Here is a 16,228-nt window from a genome sequence, read left to right on the forward strand (position 1 = left end):
TTTTGAGTTGTGCAGCGGTCTGTATGACCAGTCCCATACTACAACAGACAAAGCTACTAAAGAAAAAGTGATGATAAACCTAACTCTGATTTTGTGCTATCACAGGTTCACTTGTTCACAACAACTGTTTTGTTTATTAAATAACCAACATGAAAGAAGACAGTGAAAATGAATTGGTTAGCTGAAGAGCTCCTGAAAGTACTTTAGAATGTAGGTTAAGTTTTAGATTTACATACATGTCAATATTTTTTGGCTGAAAATAATAGCTGATGGTCCAGGCCTTTTAATGGGTGACAGGGGCAGCTTTCTAGGGCAAAGTGACCCGTCTCACCCACTTGACTCCCCACCTATAACACACAAAACTGAATACAGGTCTGCTTAGCTAGACCACATGCACACAGAGCAACAGAGACTATCATGGACGTGACTTACAGGTCACAATCAGGCTGGGCTCAGGTTATGTCGAGTCCCATATTAAAAGAGGACTGCTCTCAGGCTCACATACAAGTCTTAGCCAGTGCTTACCAGCTGAAATACAATGCCACATGGACACAGCACTGCTCCCCCGCTATGGACAGGTCATAGAAAGAAAGACTCCTAAGATGGTACCAAAAACTCAGGTATACTGGCATCCATCATGGAAGGAGGGGTAGAACAGGGGGGAAAGCAGCATTCAGGGCTCATGACATAGGATACAGTATTTCAAAGACCAAACATCGGTTTTAAAGGCCAGATGCATTTCTTTGCCATAAAAAAACAAACAAAAGCAAAAGAAATCCTACCAAAACTACAGCACCATCCAAACTTCAGAAAACTTGGTAGAACAAACAAAAGTTGAATGTCTGCCACTACTGACGTGAATAAGCCCTTTCTTTCCTTAGAGATGGAGTTTCAGTGACAGAAGGAAGCTCTCCTTAGCAGGTAAGTCTCACATCTGGAACTAAAGGCACAGACCAAGCATTAGGAAGAGGTGATGTGGTAAGAAGTCACTGTGCCAGCACCTGAGAGCTGAAAAATAACACTAGTTCACATACATTGCCAGTAAGATTGAGAAGGGAATTAATTGTTTATAAAGCAGTGAAGAATATAAGGGGAAACAGCAGGGGAAAAGAAAATACTCTTTGAGAGTACAATGTATATAGAAAAAGGTATACCTGACTCCACGTGGTAGAAGAAAACAAATCAAGTGAGGTTACAAAAAGGGGAAATGAAGATAAAGGAAAAGCAACAGTTATCATTTCATTAAATGTATGTGAATTTGAAATTCCAGCCCTGGCATGCCTGCACTTAATTGCGTTATATGCATCCACTCAGGCTATCTAGGCAACCTCTGCCATAAACCTGGAGTTGCACCATGCCATTCATGCATTCAGCTTTCATCCAGACACAGCTTTTGATTAGGGTTACTAGAGCTTCACAACCTGACATTGTGTCTTGGCCACCTGTAGCCTGAAGAACAGGAGAGAAAGTGAAGGAAATTACTTACTTCAGATGAGTCTAAGATGCTGAATTCATCCCAGAAAGAGAAGAACTTGACCAAGTATTGGTCAAGTAACTTGACCTTGTTAACAGCTTCCAGACTGTCAAAGTACTACTTGGTCTATTTTGGCCTTGTAATATGTTCCCTGTTGGATTTCTTACATTTTGGAGAAATTGTTCTGCAGCATCAAAAAAATTAGTAATTGGGTTCTTGGCATTTATCTCTGAGGATTCTTGTGATCTTTCTTTTTGAGTTCTTGAAAAACACTCAATTTTGCTTTCTTCTAGAGCCCTTCAAGGGGTTATTATTACAAGACAGTGTTATGACTTTACTAATCTGTGGTTCTTGAGGAACAGAAGGATTTACTTATAGTTTTAGATTCACATGAGTACACATACCACAGGATAAACACTGGACCATTTCAATAGCTAAAGGATACCTTTTATCTATTAAATGTTCTAAAAACATACAGCTAGGAAGCAAAAGAACCAGATTTATGGCTAGCTTATTACAAGCACAATTTTAACCATGCCTCATAAATTAAGTATTTTTGCTGTAAAAACATGCACTACAAACTGGGAAATACTCATCAGTTTATTGTATACAACAGTAAATGTATATATCACTTTAACATGTACAAGACAATCAATCACAGTACAGTCAAGCTATTAAAGCAAAAAAGTCAACATCCAAATTTCTCCAAAAAGTCAAATACTATGAATACTGTTGACCAACTACAATAATATGTATTATTTGAGAAGGTAGGTTAAAAATAGTTCAATTACTCTTAATTCCTAACACCCATGTTCAAATGTTTTCACCACCAAATTGCCAGTGCTTCAGGAAATTGTTACTGGGAAAAAGGCTGTCATATACACACCATTTCAGAGGAGGGCAGGGAAAATTACCTACCTGTTACAGTGACTTTCTCCTAAGTACAAAATCCCACTCTTACATGATTCCTATAAAGTAGCAAGAGAATTATTTGACTCTAACACAACATGATGACAATGCCACAAGACACAACTGCCACACAACTTCGTAATACCAACCATGTAACTACTCTCATCTCTTTATAAGCCAAGGGAGACATTGCTAATTTTATTTCCTATTCACTTACCATTTCTGTCCTAAATAAATGAATTCTCTTCTTGAAACTCAACAACAAATCCTTCAAGTCCTTCACTGTCACCAGGGAGTTGGCATGAGCCCTAATATAAACACAGTACTGAGTTTTCCTGAATGTATTCAAGTTCACCCCTTCTTGCCCTCGTTCAGAGCTGAGATACCAGAGTTCCCAAGTGTTTTCATTTACTCCACAGCGATACTACCATACCTTAAAGAAAAATAAACTGCCTGCATAATCCCTGCTCAAAGGCTCCCTTCACACTTCTTGCCCCTGACAATGTGGGAGCCACTTGCCATCTCTGGAACAAGGAACAGTCACCAAGCTGCCAGCCAGAGAACAGTTTTAATGCACGCTGTGATTTTATCAATTCAGTAAGCTTTAGTAATCAGGCCTAATTAGCCTAATATGTTAATCCACTGGAAAGTACCTAGTTTTAACCTACCAATATTATTCACATTACAAGATCACCTAGAAATCACACCACAAAGTGGCTTCCATTGTCCTAGTAGTCTGCTTAATTCATTGCAAATAAAGTAAATAATAATAAGTGATCCCCTGTCGAAAAGGGGTTAAAATACAAACCACGCCAAAGCTGATATAATTTAGGGAAAATTGTGAAGTTCCACCCTTCGTTTACCTGATGGAAATGATAGTGCAGTACTACTGATAGTGCAGTAGTAAAAGGAGGATACTTTCTTCTAAGGTGTTTCCAGAATGTGTTGGAAAACTGCCACAATTGCATTATCAGTTATTCATATTACAGGTGCACATGCACACAGGCTCAAGAAGTAAAGGTTCTGGTCAACAAAGCAGCAGTATATATATATGCACGTAACTATAAATGCAAGACTGACTTTCACACCATTGAGGGGTAAAAAGCAGATAAAAGACCTCTAATCTCTCACTCTTCCAACATGCTACTCCCTGCAATGATGCAGTATTCCCCATCAGTCAATCAAAAAGGCAAGTGACTTGAACAAACAGTGCCCCAGCCACTGATGGAGAAGTACCACATCCAGCACAGCACATTGGTAGGACAGACAAGGAGACACACAGCTAATAATGAAGAGAAAACATAGGAGAAGGCATGGATAAGAAAACCCATCCTGCCTACAGCAATACCTATTTTCTGTCAGAAACAAGACAAACAGATCCAGGCATCGTGGAGTGGCAGAAGTGACAAACTGGACCTGAATACCTCCCATATTAGAGGAAAAAATAGATTAACCAATCCCTCCCACACCCCAAAAACACCCAAAAGTGAAGGTAAACAAAGAAAGGACAGAAAGCACATTTAATGAAAAACGCTTACTGGCAGCATATAAATTTGAAATTGCTTTTGGGAATGACACCTCAGCTCCCAGCCCCAATTAAAGATTCAATACTTCTAAACAAACATGCATTTGGCATCTGTTTCTCTTCTCTTTTCATGCAATTCTGAAATAGCTGTAATGCCAGTACCCAGACCTAATAAATAAGCTTTACTACCTTCAGTCTCCACCTCTGTTCCTCACCTTTAAATCTTCCATTACATGTTAAAATGCACTTCCATAAATAGTCCAGCCAACAGAAGATACAAAGAGCTGCTTTCAAATGAACACCTCTGCATGGCACCAGAACTAAGGACAGCATTAGATCATATTCTGGTTTGCAGATAATCAACAGAACATCTTTGTTGGCAACATGGACAGTGGAACTGAGCACACCCTCAGCAAGTTTGCTGATGAAACCACCAATCTCTGTGGTGCAGTCAGCATATTGGAGGGAATGTATGCTGTCCAGAGGGACCTTGACAGGCTTGAGAGGTGGGCCCATGTGAACCTCATGAAGTTCAACAAGGCAACCCCCAGTATCAGTACAGGCTGGGTAGAGAATGGATTGAGAGCAGCCCTGAGGAGAAGGACTTGGGTGTGCTGGTGGATTAAAAGGTCAACATGACCTGGCAACGTGCGCTTGCAGCCCAGAAAGCCAACTGTATCTTGGGCTGCATCAAAAGAAGCGTGGCCAGCAGGTCAAGGGAGGTAATTCTCCCCTTCTGCTCTGCTCTCATAAGACACCACCTGGATTCCTGTGTTCAGCTCTGTGCTCCCCAACATAAGAAGGACATGGAAAAGAGAAGGCTCTGGGGAGACCTTACAGCAGCCTTCCAAGACCTAAAGGGGGCCTACAAGAAAGCCGGGGAGGGGCTTTTTATGAGCGCATGTTGTGATAGGGCAAGGGGCAATGGCTTTAAATTGAAAGAGGGCAGATTTAGATTAGGTATTAGAAAGAAATTCTTTACTGTGAGGGTGGTGAGTGGTGGGCCCCTGGAACAGGTTGCCCAGAGCAGCCGTGGATGCCCCATCCCTGGAAGTGCTCCAGGCCAGGCTGGATGGGGCTTTGGGCAACCTGGTCTGGTGGAAGGTGTCCCTGCCCATGGCAGGGGGGTGGGAGCTAGATGATCTTTAAGGTCACTTCCAACCCAAACTACTCTATGATTCTATGATATGACTATGGATTGCAATATTCTTTGATGAAACCAAGTAAGACTATTTTGAAACAATGTAATTTTTTCATAAAACTGTTTTTGAAACATATTCTACTATCTGTTCATTACTATGAACTTTATTAGAAAATCGTAAGTATTAGAAAATGTATCATAAAAATCACGCATGTTGGGCATCAAGAAATACAGTAGTGTAGTTTGGATAGTATCTGAATTCTAAGTATTTTTGAGAAAGCATTTTAAACAGGTAATATTGGCTTCTTTAGGGGGATACAGAGCATATAAAGATGCTATCAAGCAACTACACTGGCAGCAGAGCTGTCCTCTGCACGTGATCCAATACAGTTAGTTGGCATTACTGCGCTTCTCAGACTTCCTGAAGCATCACTAATAGTGATGCTTTCACACTTCTCACGCTGCTGAGATGTGACCACTTATGTTCTGTCTGAAATGGTGGAATCAAGCATGCTTCCAAGTGCCTGACCCAGCACTTCCCAGCCCCAGCCTCAAGCAAGACCCAAAGTCATACCACCCTGTCCCACCTACCAACCTAGACTTCTGTAGAAAGAAAACCTAAGTGCAGAGATTAAAAAAAATCATGCTGATATCTGACCAGAACACAATTCCAGTTTATGATGTGCCACACATTCGGGGTCAGGTGAGCTACCACCAGTGACTCACAACTCCGTGGGTAAAGAGCTACTGGGCAACTAGGGGAAGGAATAAAAAGTCTGTACTGCTCTAAACATGTATTTGCCAAAAAAAGAACAATGTTACAAAATACCACACTTTTTGTATAAACTGCATGAGTCTCTTCCACGCTATCTTAAGGAAGCAGTTCTATTAACACAGCTCCATGGTTTAAACAGTCAAGCTTTGTGTTTGGCATCACTTAAAGCCCCTGCCACTCCTGCTCAGACTACAGTACAGGTTCAGGAGGGTGGGCAGGAAGATGGTTCTGTCCTGTCTGCAGTTCTCAGTCCAGCTCTTCTGTCTAAGTCTGCATGACCAGAACTCTCATTGCAGACAGTTGGCTAATACACAAAGCTCACTGCAGGCATTAAGCTCACCAACAACTGTGTAAAGTTTTAAAAAAACTATGTTAAAGGACAATTTGTACCTGTCACCCTTTTACCTTATAGCTGGACTCCACTTCCTCTCTATGCCTCAACTAATCTTTTTCATAATGTACGAGCATTTTCAGTGTAAGCTTTTGTCAGAGTTGAAAAAAATCACCAGATAATATAAGGAATTCTGTTACCAACCAGAAGGCTAAAAAAGCTCTAAGACATCTAAAAATACTTAATTTTTTAAAAATCATTATTTTAACATACCTTACTTAAAAAGCAACATGAGAATTACAAACCTTACTGCTAAAGTGTTCTAGATAATTATATTCAGACTACTCCATCTAGCCAAGTCAGTCTTGTGCTAGGAAAACGACCAATACGATAAAATCTGTAAACTTACATTCTAGACAAATATAGAGAATGATCAGCTCATAACACCACTGACAATCTAGTACATGTTGTCACCAAAGACATTTGATTTTGGTTGATCTCAGATTATTTATGGCAGCCTTGAGAATGCAGGAAGTTCTTTAAAACAAATATACAAAATTTGGATCAGTAATAAAAAATGAAAACATTTTGAAAGAATGACAAAGCACAGGGGAAAAGAACAATTGTGCAGCCAACAGTTTCAAAACCAAACACCCACTCATAACCGGCAATATTTAAGTCACAGAGAACAAAAATGCCTGCCCAGAAATGACATGTGAACTAAACACTGAAATGCAAGTCACGGGGAGAAAAGGGGAAAATGCTTACCTATTAATAGAAAAAGTAGCAATGGATCTAATGAGGGATGCCACTGCTCCAACTTTAGCAGCTTCCACTGCTCCCTGTGATCTGTATCGCACAGTTTCACCATAACTGATGAAAGGTTTGTTGTAGACAACGATTTTCCCCTTGGCCTCTTGAGCTCTTTTGTGCAGTTCATCAAAAGAAGCTACCACTATGACTTCCGCCGTAATTCCTGAAAGAAAGTATTACAATGGCTTTAACATTGCTTTCCTATAACTTATAACTTTTCTAGAGCCAATTTTAAGAGACAGAAAAGCATGCAGTGTGCAGAACACAGGTGAACAGATCTAACTTCTTACTGGAAAAGGAATACTACGTGAAATACTTCATAAGGGATTGGTACTAAGTAGATGTAATAGCACCCCAAACCAAGTACACACAGTTCTGTAAACCATGCTATCAGGTTGGTATTACAACATAACTTGAAGGGCAAGAAGGATACACAGGGAGAATTCTGTTCTGTGCATGTACTGTAATGCTTCACTGCAATCATTCGTAGTACAAAACATTTGCAAAAACTGCCTATGGGATTAATAAAAAAAGATAGTAATCTTTTCATGGAATTGTTTTGATATGTTGCTAAACAACTTGGCTTAACGTAAGACAACTGGAAGCACATATTTTTAGATTGAAACACAAAATTATTTAATCCATAAATGAAATTAAATTAAAGCTCTGCAGTTTCAACAAATTTTGCAGTGTGCTTATAAAAAAAAAATCTTCATATTTAATTCAGGAGAATGCCACAGTTCTACTGGATCTCCATCTAGGGGTTTTCCCAAGGAGCCCATCTTTTCCAGTTATGATACAGACAATATAGGCAGGTACTTCTGCAGAACTGTTCCCACATGGTAAGTTAGATCCCACCCAGCTCTTTGTTTTCAATAGTTGAAATAGTTTTTAAATGCTGTATTATCTTGCTTGAAAAAACAAAAGATTTTATAGATAAGCAGTTTTTCCCAAAGCCACAGAATCCTTCTAACTCTTCAGAACACTAACTGAGGACCTATATTTCATAGCATAAAATGACCACTCCACTTAAAACCCAGTTTTGTTGATTGGTTACAGCGATAAGTAGAAACTGCTTAACAACTTGAGCTGGTACTTCTAAATATAGAAGTAGTAACGGATGTCTAAAATTTAGCGTTGTACATTTCACCTACAAGCCACAAAATACGTCACTGAAAACTAAAACTAATAAAAAATGTTTAGAACAAGGATTTGTCGAAGAAGTCAAACTAGCATGTTTGTAAGAAGAAAATGTTTCCCCTTGAAAGTCGTCTTTGTTTCTTTTTTTTTTCCTTTTTTTTTTATTTTTTTTTTGGTGGCGTAAGAATTATTTGGAGATTTCAAAGGCTTGTATTTGAGACTGTTATACTTGAGAAGACCTGACAGAACACTAGGAAGATCATCTCTCCCAGCACCAGTGCACCCAGGCTTATGGCTTCCTCAAGATCAAACTACAGTACACTTCAAAACCTTAACGAAACTATTTCACACAAAAAAAAGTTTGGTTTCTTAAGAGTTCACCACTCACTAAAAGTGCAACAGACATCTACTGCTAGAGTAAAAGCCCATGACTTTTAGCTACAGAACTTAGTGTGAGCAGTGTAAAAATTTTAACTGAGTAACTATTCAGATTCTTAGCTTTACAGAAAGAGGCACAGAGAGCCAACCCAGAGAATCACATTCAAATTTTACTAGTTGTTGTTGGCAGGCAGCTGAGTGTGCTAACAGACTCCAGCTGCTTCTGATGAACTGCAGGTTCAGCTGCCTACCTAAGGAGCATCCCAGCGACAGGATCATTCTGGGCATGGAACTATGCCACTGGAAGTAAAGCCAGGTATCTGCAAAATTTTGTTTTCCACAAGAAAAGTCATGGTCTCAGTAGACTGATACTGCAATCTGTATTTCATATTAGCGCTCCTCATTGCTCCACTTGGATTGCACAGCAGGCACTGGAAGGGCACATACTGTGTTAGTGACTGTCCATCAACAGAAGCAAGGAATGCAACTCTTCTAGAACTACACTTTACTGCATTAATGAACAAGCACCAATTTTTTGGACAGTTTTTAAAGAATGTTACAGACAGCTAGTAACTACCTATAATCCCTAAAAAAATTTCACGGAGAAGTATATTTACGGCCCTCCCTAGACAACAGGCATCAGGAGTTTGTACAGTGAGTTTTGTAGGAATTAAAGCTAATGGAATAAAAACAGAGCTGCAACCTCCAGCCCAGTATCTCTACTTTTGAATGTTCCAAAAAAAGCCAAATAAAGCTATCCTTTGACAAAGCAAAACAAAGGTTCTCTCTGCAAGTTTAACTTAACGGCTTCATGGTATACATAAAACATTAACTACTGTGCTCTCTTTACTTTGCTTAAAAACAAGGTTAAGTTAACAAAGTAAAACTTCACTCTTGTATAATTTCTGACTAATTCAATGACTTATTTGCATTTTAGTTCCATTTTATATCATTACAGTCTCACCTACTGAAGTGACAAGAGCAATGTTTATCTTAAATAAATATGTGGACACGCATACACAAACCACCCTAAGACCTCCTGTTCAACGGGAGAAATGAAACAGAAAAACTCAATGGCTTATCAGTTTAAGGGGAATTAATTATTCCTTTTAAAAATGGGAAATGCCTCACCTTACTGAGCCTTTAACCAAATTAACAAAACTCTGTCTAGCATCTCCTACCAATTCAGTGCCTCATGGCTCTGCTTCCCATGTCAAAAGCTGTTCTATCTCTTTCCTACTTTTGCTGTTGTCTGATCCAGAGCCTGGCTGTGCGTTATTGAACAGAAGTCTTCAGAAAACCCATGTAAGTAGGGAGCTGGGTTGGCTGCTTACTTAAGCAAAATACAAAGATTATAACCCACAGTGCAGAAGATGAATATGGAGAATCTGGGGAATTAGCTAAGCAAAGGGCATGAAGCATAGAAGACAGAATTATGAACGTGATAAACTTGGCTGACTGTATGAAGCAGAAGATTGCTTATTTGTTCTTGCCATGTGAAACATTACACATATTGTTGGGTCGGGTGAGTGAGCAAAAGAACCTATGTAGTACTATGTGTTTCTTCTCATTCCTCATGTTGAACAGTGAATTGTAGTCTGTCACTTCTGAGAATTAAGGTACAGGAAGGGTGTTAATGGTGGGAACAAGCAGGCAACTTTCAATTACCAACAAAATTATGTATTATAAAGTCCTCTGTACACAAAAATGTAGGCTTCTATCTAAACACTCCGATATGTCACAAGTTTGATGATCACACTTGAAATAAATGGCCAGTTGAGATAAATGGCATGGTACGCATTAGCAAACTCTAAAATCTGTCTCAGGCAGGATGGAGGCAAGACTGATTACAGTTACTCTATTAGCTACAGAAAGTCCAATTATATATATACACATATATAAAACCCTGTAAATCAGCTGTCTGCAACATTGCCATACATCAGAAGTCTGATTCCTGGTGTGAAAAATTCTGTCTGGAGAGTTATCTCCTAGCACCTGCCTATCTACCAGCAATCATGCCAGAAATAGATTAGTTCAAAGGGAATTCCTCAGGAGATAATTTATTCTTGCCAAGATTTAATGCAGTGAATATTTAAGCCATTTTAGTATCTGAGCTATGCATCCGTCTGTGTCAGTAACAGGTTTCAAAGAAGAGTAAGGGGGGGAAAAAAGGGAAAATCCACCCTAAACTGAAAGAGGGTAGGTTTCAATTAGATATTAGGAAGAAATTCTTTACTGTGAGGCCTGGAACAGGTTGCCCAGAGAAGTTATGGATGCCCCATCCCTGGAAGTGTTCCAGGGGCTGGAAGGGGCTTTGAGCAGCCTGGTCTGGTGGAAGGTGTCCCTGCCCATGGCAAGGGGTTGGAACTAGTTGGTCTTTAAGGTCCCTTCCAACCCAAACCGTTCTGTGATTCTATGATTTTAAAAGCTGGTGAATCTCTATTAAAATGTCAAGGAAACTTCCCACAGAATATTGTTGCTGTTCTTGGATACACCAGGGCAAGACATGGCAAGACTTTACCACAAGTATCAGGAATTCCTGAGATTTGTGAACCCAGTCCCTACTGGGTTTTATTTATTACTAACTTAGAAACACTCAACTCAAACACACAGAAATTCAACCTAGTTAGCTATAATCAATTGCTGTATTAAAAGAAGAATGTAGCAAACCCAGGAAGAAATATCATTTGCATACTGTTGAATCTTACTGGATATTAATTTCCTTATTATACAATTATGGTCTTGCTCTCTTTTTTTCCCCCAGGCTCTTTTTTGTCATCCTGTTAACAGCAACAGTCCCTTGGAGACCTAGTTACAAAGCCAAATGCAGCCATCGTTAATCTGACAATAATTTTTTCCAGTAACAGCAAGTGAAACACTCACCCCTATGTACCTTCCAAACTCCATTTACTTCACACTGTGTTAACATAAGAATTATGATTTCTCTCACAAATCACACTATGGAACAGCAATGCTGCCGATCCATATGCACTGAAGCTGCCACTGCCAAATAGATAATTTGATGTGCAAGGCATTTTTTGTTTAAAACAATTAAAATACGGTATTTTTAGGTCTATATACAACAATGGTGGAAACTACATCAACCAAGTCTCTGCTAAACTTCCCTGTGTGTTATATATTTAAAGTTTTTGCATCCTGAGCATAAAATACTGCCTGAAATACCAACACAAAAGGGCAACAACACATCTAGTTGTTCTGGTACTGGTACAGATTCTGAAACTGGGAAAAACATATCTGAAACATGACCTGGTCTCTGTGGTTATAAGCGCAATAGGGAGACAGAATGCTACCTCCCCATTCATCAGAACTAGGCACCATGACACCAGGACCAGGAAATCAGGACACTTCTTCAAGGTAGGAAGACAGAGTAGGTGCACCAACACCCCACAAGATCAGTGCATGAAGCCTACCCGATGATCACAGTCCTGCCTCACAGACCAGCAACATCAAACCACCCTCATTTCTTGTCTACTGGATGGCTGCCACTTCACAGATTCCTCCATTTCCACAAAGCTCTCCTACAAAGCTAATTTAGCCTGGAAGCTGCCGCATCAAGGTATACTGTATTCCATGCTGACCCTAAGCACATGCAGGTGGTAGCCCCGGGCTTTTCTGACCTTAGCCTGGCTAACGCGGTTATCCTTCAGGCTTGACCATGTCCCCAGGATACAAGTACCATGCTGCTGCTTCTTCCAGAAATGGCCCACATGCACTGTCTTGTGCCTGTTTGCAAGGTAGCTTCTTTCCCAGAGTTACATTGAACCTAGAGGTTTTTTTGCATGGCTCACAGGAAAGATTTGCACATACAAAGTTGTAATGTAGCAGCTGGGATGTGTAGTGCTCCTGTAAAAATGGCAGTCTTATACCCTGGATGCCACATCTCCCTCCACAGAACCAGAGCAATTAAGGCTTGGTGTCAGGCTGAAACAAATGAAAGATTCGTATTATCCCTTTTTTTTTTTCTCCCTCAAAAACTACTAGCATGTACTGAACATCTGAAATAATTTAACACCTAGAAAAACATTTTCTCTATCAACACGTATCAATATTTATTGATACAAGAATTATAATATGAAGAAAAGAATAAATATTTTAGGGGAACTGTGAAATGAAGAAGAGGGCTTTTATCAGGAAGAAAGATTTTGTAAAATCTGAATATACTCCTGGAAAATGTGACCTCATCTACTCTGTGGAACAGCAACGAGAATTACTTCACGGAACTAAAATTACATAGGAAAGTTATCCAAAAGGATATGAGTCTATTCAGCTCTGATGCACAGCACAGAGACTAAACGTATTACTCTTTTATTTAAGAACACAGAGAAAAATAAACACTATATAATAGTTACATTTTCAACAAATATGACAAACGTTTCAGCAAGTACTGGATCTCATTGGAACAGTTTGGTTTCAATAACATGTAGCTTACCGTGCAGCAGTAAATCCTAGCAGCAAGGGGGTTGGACCCAATCCCCAGCATGAAGCCTTGGACACGGAAAGAGTGGGGGCACCAGCTCTGGCTCTCCCAGGAGCAGGCCTGCACCTGGCACAGGCTTGCTATGCAAGTCTGGGGACAATCAGGTACCCAAGAATGGGATCCAGAAGAGCCAGTTTCAGAGCACACAGATGCCCAAAGCAGGAAGTACCAAGGGCAACCGTTCCCTCCTTAGCAAGTCAAGATGCCAGTCACTGCTGGCTATCCCCTGGGAGGGAAGGTGACAGTGCCACCCAGCTGTGCAGGCATTCCCCATGCATGCAGAAAACCATGTTCAAGTCCTGTCTCCATTAGTGTGAGGCAGAAGCTTCAGCCTGGGCTTATCCTTGAAGTCATCACCCTCAACTCAGTGACACTGAAAAGGGCCAAGATGTGAAAATGCATTTTTTTGCCATTGCCAATCCATACAGTTCAGTAAAGCAGCAACTGGAATGCATGTCCTTCCCAGACAGCACGTCCACCTCAAAGCCACACAGCTACACCTACTCTCTAAATCTTTGAAACCCCACTGCACTAACTTTTGGCCCAGATGCCAGGCCACTGAACAACACAGTGTCTGAGGTCCTTCATGGACATCACCTTTTATATTCCAAGAAAAATAGCAGCATAATTATAATACTGCAAGCAGCACTGTTCTAAGTAATAATAAACAATCCAGGCATGCAATACTGAGGCTCACGGTCTCAAGATGTGAATCAATAGCTCCTCATGCACAAAGAAAGGGATCCAGGGAAGACAGGAGGGCTTTACCATGCACTGCGCTCTCATGCCTACCACTCTCCCAACCCCTGCTCTCAGCACTGAACCCCTCATCAAAAGGGATACCCAAATCCTTCCAGAAGGATCTCTTTCTCCCCCAGCAGGTCAGTGGTCCAAGATCCTGACAAGTCAAGGGTAAATCCTCCGATACACATGAAAATTAACTTTCTTGTTGGCCTTTTGTTAATCTAGCTGAATTCCCTAATCCACCACCGAGAAACAAAAAAGGAGGGTCAATACAGGAGAAAAATACATCAGCCAGGACTGGGGCCACACTACTTCTTTCAGCAGCATCCCTGACTTAAAAAGACTGTAAGCCTAAAGCAAGAGCACATGCCTTCAACAGCTTCAAGATATTATCCTCATTTTACAAATAACAGGCTGGAACTATTTTCTTATTAGCTAAGTGGCAAAACTCCCACCGCCTTCTGTAAGACCAAGACTGGACCAACTGTTGTTGATAGTTAAACAAAAAAAAAACAACCCATGACTCCACACAAAAACTAGGGAAAAGTCTGCCAATACCTCATCTTCATACTTACATTATTTCAGTTTTGCTGCAACAAACAGTACATAGAAACCAGAGACTTCCTTTTTTGAGGTGACATTTTGGGCAGGCTGCATTCTGATGTTGGTTCTACTTGTCAGTATTTATTTAAAATGAAAGGGCAGAGACACCCGTCGGGAAAAAAAATGCATTTTAAAAGACATGCAAAAAATATGAATTCTTTGATACTTTACGGTCAAACATCTGCTAAACTACTACTTTCCTTCAATTATGGGATTCTCAAAGCAACAATTATATCTATTTTCCTCAGAATTTGGGGGATATAATCAGTACTACCAGAAATCAGCACGGTCTCTCTATATATATCTGTATGTTTTGCCAGTGTTGAAACACTGGAAATGAGACAAGGTCATTGACTAAATATGGTAAACCTCCAGTTCGTCAGATCCCTAAACCGAGCACTTTCTAACATTCAATCTATTTGTTACTTAGGAATCCATTTCTTCCAGATAGTGACCATTTTCAAACTCTGCTGACTACTGGAAATCCAGGTCACACTGCATTTCATGCTTCTCCTCTCCCTGCCACTAAGATGGGCATGAAAGTTACTCCCTTCTTATAAAGACAGCAAAGGAACTGAAAACTTTCTCCTTGACCCAATACGTTCAAATCTTGAGATACACTGAAAGGGAAAGCCTTTTTTTTTCCCTCAATAAAAAAAAAAAAATATCTAGCTTTTTCTGTGCTGTCCCTTTTTGCTGTGTAAATCAAACTCAGTCTGGAAACTTGACACCCTGGCATGTTGCCCAGTCCTGAAAAAGAAAATAGGGAAATGTGAATTCTATCCACAAGATCACAAAGTACCGAAAAGCCTCCTGCACATCATCAGAATGGTTCCAACCTCGAGTGAGCCAACCAGCTCTACGCCAAACTCATATCTGAGCAAAACTGGGCAAACCCCAGCAAATCCAATAAAAGGGCAACACTCTGTCCACATCCCGTAAAGTTTTCAATCCCTTAGGCATGGGTTAGATAGAAGATCTGCAGGAAGAGACACTCCTTGTATGCTGGAGTCAATGCTGGCTCAGGCTCTACAACTAAAATACTGGTACTACTTAGGGCTTCCTGCTCCTGTCCCAAAGGATCATGGATTTTCTTCCACAATCACATGGCATATGCTGAAATGGAAAGTGAGCAGCCTCAGCATGTGCTCTGGCCATTGGGTCACTCTTAGGAAACACCGGTTTGAATTTCCACGGACAGAAGCAAAAATAATCCCTGAATTTCCAACATCCAAAGCCAGGTTTCTAACTGCTGTTAGGCTTTTGCCATGCTAATAAAGAGTCCTTCAGAGCACTGGTTTGGGGAGCTGAGTTTCAGACGGAGCTCTGAGGGCTAGGGGCCACCAAGTCTGGCATGAAATACTAAGCACACCCAGAGAGCAGCAGTGTTTTCAGTTTCTGCCAATGTTTCCTATTTTCTTAACTCATCAGGTCTCAAGCTTAGAGGCACATAACGGGAAGGGAGGAATACAGGACATAACTGAGGGTAAGAAAGCAAGAAATGGTGTCCTGTATCTCCTGCTGGGATGGGGGAGTCACCCCCTCTCATCTTAATCACATCCCCAGGCCTTAAAAGACACAAAGTCCAGCCAGTGCTGCCCTCTGACTCTAAGTAGGCATCAGTAGTGTCAAGGAAGGGATCTGTCAGGTCTCTACATAAGACAGTGGTGTGTAAACTGAGGGGTCCGAAACATATCCTGGTAAGAACACTGAATTAAAACACGCAAAAATTATCAAGCTAATACTAAACGCCTTCGGGGATCACCTGCACAGTCCACTTTAGAGGCAGCTTTGAAGAGTGCATCTGCCCCTGAGCAGAACCCAGGCACCAATGATCAGATCATGGAGTTGACATCTGAAGCCAGTCCTCGGGCTTTAACGAGTCTCTCTGGCAAAG

The 16,228-nt window shown here is 40.6% G+C and overlaps 1 protein-coding gene across 4 annotated transcripts in view; it reads right to left on the reverse strand.

The window, feature by feature from the left end:
* The window catches only part of CPQ (carboxypeptidase Q), a 163,695-nt gene that overhangs the window by 123,118 nt on the left and 24,349 nt on the right, over positions 1-16,228 (reverse strand). For all 4 annotated transcript variants that reach the window (XM_056332648.1, XM_056332645.1, XM_056332646.1 and 1 more), the window contains one exon: positions 6,924-7,131. In XM_056332648.1, the coding sequence (XP_056188623.1) occupies positions 6,924-7,131 (208 nt within the window). The remainder of the gene's footprint in view (positions 1-6,923; positions 7,132-16,228) is intronic.

Source organism: Falco biarmicus, chromosome 3 (assembly GCF_023638135.1).
Source record: "Falco biarmicus isolate bFalBia1 chromosome 3, bFalBia1.pri, whole genome shotgun sequence".
Classification (NCBI taxonomy): Eukaryota; Metazoa; Chordata; class Aves; order Falconiformes; family Falconidae; genus Falco; species Falco biarmicus.